The sequence below is a fragment of the Salvia miltiorrhiza genome, chromosome 1, assembly GCF_028751815.1.
Source record: "Salvia miltiorrhiza cultivar Shanhuang (shh) chromosome 1, IMPLAD_Smil_shh, whole genome shotgun sequence".
Taxonomy (NCBI): Eukaryota; Viridiplantae; Streptophyta; class Magnoliopsida; order Lamiales; family Lamiaceae; genus Salvia; species Salvia miltiorrhiza.
In genome coordinates, this window is record NC_080387.1 from 66180238 (window position 1) to 66184856 (window position 4619).

General features: G+C 35.3%; 1 protein-coding gene across 2 annotated transcripts; it reads left to right on the forward strand.

Annotated features, from left to right (window-relative positions):
• Positions 1-1226: 1226 nt before the first annotated feature.
• LOC131005131 (60S ribosomal protein L23a-like) lies at positions 1227-3486 on the forward strand. Of its 2 annotated transcripts, none has more exons than XM_057931946.1 (4): positions 1227-1350; positions 1809-1858; positions 2520-2886; positions 3231-3486. In XM_057931946.1, exons 2-4 carry the CDS (start codon positions 1843-1845, stop codon positions 3313-3315), a joined length of 468 nt encoding a protein of 155 aa, XP_057787929.1. In that variant the 5' UTR covers positions 1227-1350; positions 1809-1842; the 3' UTR covers positions 3316-3486. The 2 variants fall into 2 exon arrangements, with proteins under 2 accessions (XP_057787929.1, XP_057787930.1); XM_057931947.1 differs by having other exon boundaries at positions 1285-1404.
• Positions 3487-4619: the final 1133 nt, after the last annotated feature.

Below are 4619 nucleotides of genomic sequence, written 5' to 3' on the forward strand. Positions count from 1 at the left end.
GAAAATTGATAATGTTATCGCACCGAAATTTTTCGATACGGTATCATGTCGTACCGAAATTTACAGTATACCAAAAATTCGATATTTTCGATATTTTTTCAATACGATAAGTGCGATATACCGATTTTTCATTAGTTTGGTCCACCCCTAACTTTTCTTATAATTCATGCCAACTTTCATTAAGATTTCTCTTTGTGCAGGCAGTGAATAGTACTCCATCCGTCCTATTAATTAAGACACACTTTTCTTATTGTGTTGTCCCACTAATAAAGACACACTTCTAAATAAGGAACTAATTAGGGAATAAGAATACTTAATTAACTACACCTTAATTACATTATAAATACGAAACAAAACCCTAAATTCTTTCTTTATCTCTCTGCCTCTCCGCCACTCTCTCTGCCTTCTCCGGCCGATGGCGGCTCCGGCGCCACGCCCCGACCGCCTTCCTTCCTCCCCTCGCATCTCTCTCTGTCCGACCCCTCTCTCTTTTCCTCTCGGTTCTCGCTCATCTCTCTCGCTTGTCTCTCTTTCTCAAGACCTCTGTGTATGCCGCCGCCGCCTTCTCCGACCGAACAGCCGCCACACATCCTCTCCTATTCTCCGGCGGATCTGGTTCTAGTGGCTAGGGTTTGCAGGGGCGTTGGATTTTGGGCGAGAGGCGTTCGATTTTTGGGTGAGAACCCCTCTGCCTTGTTTCTGGAATCCCTTCGACTTGGTTCGATTTTGGGCGGCGAGAGGCGTTCGATATTAGGCTTCTCACAATAGCTATTGTTGTAAGTAGTTACATATATGAAAGAATTTTGATTCATTGAAATAATTAAGGATAAAAAGGTTGTGATTGTGAGAAGTGCAACAGGGGATTTTGAGGTCTGGAGTGATGTTCACTCTGGTGGCGTGGTGGGAGAAGACCATTGTTCGTGTCGTGTCGGTGTTCAACCCTTTGCTGCTTGTGATTGTGACCATTGCAAGATCCTTGATTTTGGAAGAGAAACAGTAATTAAAAAAAAATTACAAACAGAAAAATCGAAAATATAAAGAATAATTAAATTAATTAAAATTTTCAAAATTCTGAATTTTTAAAATAAAAAAAATCAATATAAAATGTAAAATAAAAGTAAATTAATTCAATAAACAAAAATTAATCAATTGCACTAATGACGTGAGCTTCAATCCTTTATCACCTAAACTACCTCTCTTTAATCTCTGTGTCCAAATGAAGTGTGTCTTCATTATTGGGACGGATGAGTATTTAACACGAAAAGAAAACCCTAACCCTAATTAACTACTTGTCCCCCCATTCAGCCCACGCCGCACACCATCTCGTCGCTTCCATCCGCGGTGAAGAAAGTAAGCAACTTCTTTTCCATTCTTCACTCTGCATCTCTTAACCGCCACCGTCAAGTTAATCCCTTGCTCCATTTTTTGTTGTTTCTTAGTTTAGTCATCGCTCTATTGCGTTCTTCTTCACCGTTTATTAACTAGTCTCTTCCATTTATTTGACGCTAAAATGCCGATATCCTCAATTTGTCATTGAATCGTATTAAATAGTTTTTTTCCCCCATTTTTCTGGAGCAGAAAATGCTCAAACTTGTATGTCTGCTTGCTGGCTTTTTGGATTTTCTTTGTTAAAGTTATGTCAATTGAAGTGCTTGAAACGGGAAAGTGAATTTCTTTGTTACAAATTTCTACTTGTGACCTGCGAATTTGAATATGAGTTTAGCTCAATGCATTTACCTAGATGTGAAATATCCCGGGAAAGGGTTGAGTTATAGCTATTGGGTTATCTAATTTGTATGTTTGTACAGGTAAAAAGTTGCATTAGGGTTACTTCCGTTTCAAATGGCTCCAGCTAAAGGTACGATAGTTTTTCTATTTAGGTTTCAGATTTTCAGAATATTGTTGTCTTTGTGGTAGAAATTCTGAATTGCTTCTTGCCATTTCGGGAAAGCAGCTACAAACTGCAATTCTGATAATCAAAATTTGGGGTGAATGTTATTTGAATGAGCTGTTGCTTGAAGAGTAGATTAATAGATATTTCAGGAATTGGTCCGATAATATGTGAGAATGAAATCAGTATTTTGTTTGGCTGCATTGTGAGGTTGACTTAGAATTGCATTTTTATCCATGATTAAACCTTGATACAATATTGTGAGAGACCCCTGTCCTACAGTGGTTAGAGTTATCATTTATTTATGATATTTATATAAAACACTCTTTAACATAGCATATATGTATCCATCTACCTGGTTGTTTCTGGTTTATCATTGTGTTTCTTGCTAAACTACAAATTATCATGATATTAAAACTGTAACTACAGTTTTCTCTCATCCAACTTTTCTCTCATTCAATTTGGGTTGGTAATCATTATATTCCCATTTCCCAATTGGTTTTAGCCATTACTTACCGTTGTTGATGGGCACTACTGATTTGGGGTAAGAGGTTGTATTATTGTTATGGAAATCTAGCCCCTTCTTTTGTTTGTTTGCTAATTTTCGCTTTTGCTTGTATATCTACAGGTGATACAGGTAAGAAGTCAGATGCCAAGGCTCAAGCCTTAAAGGCGGCCAAGGCTGTAAAAGCAGGTGCAACAACCTTTAAGAAGAAGGCCAAGAAAATACGCACTAAAGTTACCTTCTATCGGCCGAAGACATTGACAAAGGAAAGGAATCCCAAGTATCCTCGTATTAGTGCTGTTCCTCGCAACAAACTTGACCACTACCAGATTCTTAAATACCCTCTCACCACAGAGTCTGCAATGAAGAAAATTGAAGACAACAACACACTAGTTTTCATTGTTGACATTCGTGCTGATAAGAAAAAGATCAAAGCCGCTGTCAAGAAAATGTATGACATCCAGACAAAGAAAGTGAACACCCTTATCAGGTGAACGATGATTCCATCAATCTTTCTGCAATTTACATGTTGCATCTGAACTGTTGGCCTGTGATTGTGTCTTAACTTTTGTCTCATAATATGGTTAGGTTTTTCAATGTTACTGTCTGAAATACTTTCATCTAGAATTTTTAGTGATAAACAACATTAGCTTGAAAATTTTAATATCGTGTGCATCTGAACTATTGCTTGAAGCTGGGTAATGCAGTCATAGTATGCAAGATGACTTTGTTTAGAAGTTAGCTATCATCCATTCATGCTACTTTGTGTAACAAACAAGGTTTCGAATTCATTTTTGCTTCATGGTAACTGATTTATGATCTGCTCTGTTTCAGGCCGGATGGAACTAAGAAGGCATATGTTAGGTTGACACCTGATTATGATGCTTTGGATGTTGCTAACAAAATAGGAATTATCTAAATGGTAGACGATCAATTTTTGCATCTGAGCCTTTCTTTTGGGGATTGGACCAGAATACTTTCAATTTTGTACTCCAATGTTGCTTTTTGATTTAGATGTGGGAGCATTGAACTGCCCAAGTTACATTGAGATTTTGATTTAGATTTATTTATTTTTCTAGCCTTTCTAAAATCCTTTTAAATCTCTTCTCCTAGATACACTCTAGTTCTATAAAGAAGGTGCTTTGCTTATCTTTTTCCTATCATCGAACATGTTTGGTAGTTCAATCAGCACCAATTTACTGCAATTATATATCCACTTGTGAAAAGATCATCCATTATTTGAGTATCTGAACTACCATCATTACAGACATCCATTGTTTATTGAATTATGAGTGAAAATGAAGACAATTCCTTTCTTTGAGTGTAACCACACTACCACAGTTCAAGTAGGCGTAAGTGCACACGTTCGGATCATTGATAACCTTGAAAGCGTCATTTAAACTGCTCGACTTGATTACGCAGACCCTGTTTGGGGCATTCTATTCTTCATCAATCGAAAAATGGGCATCGCTTACCTTTATAGAGTAAACATCACTCATCTTTTACATTTGTTGTGATAGGATTGGTTCCACGTCAATTTTAATTTTGATTAGTTTTTATTTGTGGGAAAACTGCAATAATCCTTACATTTGTGTATTTTTTAACAACTTCAAAATTCGTAAAAAAATTCAAAATAAATCCAAAGTTTGTGACTTAGCGGTCAATAATCCTAGTTTTTATATGGTAAATGTTTAGTATTGGCAACAATATAATTTGTGAATATATTCAGTACAATTTAAAATTATGTTCCCTCCCTTCATATAGTCTACTTTGCTTTTTCACACATATTAAGAAAATATAATTGCATTAAAAAATATATATATATAATTAGTATTGTTTGAAAAATATAAATTATATGCAATTGTTCACTTTTGTCCTTATTTATTCTATGTTTGACTATATTAATTGAAAGATTAAAATTATAAATTGTGAATTTTATAAACTTTAAATAAAGTTATTCTAGAAAACAAAAAATTAAGGCAAAATTTATTTAGAAAGTGGTATATATATTGAGACATCTCAAGAAGGAATAGAGGACTATGAAAGTGGAACAGATGGAGTAATAAAAGTTTTTTCCCACATTATTAGATATGACCCATATATTCGGATCCATTATACACTATCGCCTTGATTCCATAATTAATGTGAAAATACGATGTCTGATCATATAAAATATAACAACACTTTGATATTATTAATGACTTAGATCTGTCATGTGATGAT

What these genes read in the sequence shown, in the direction of transcription:
- LOC131005131 (XM_057931946.1), top strand. An exon ending in AAAGTGAACACCCTTATCAG is followed by an intron (nt 2,887 to 3,230) that starts GTGAACGATGAT and finishes GCTCTGTTTCAG; the next exon opens with GCCGGATGGAACTAAGAAGG.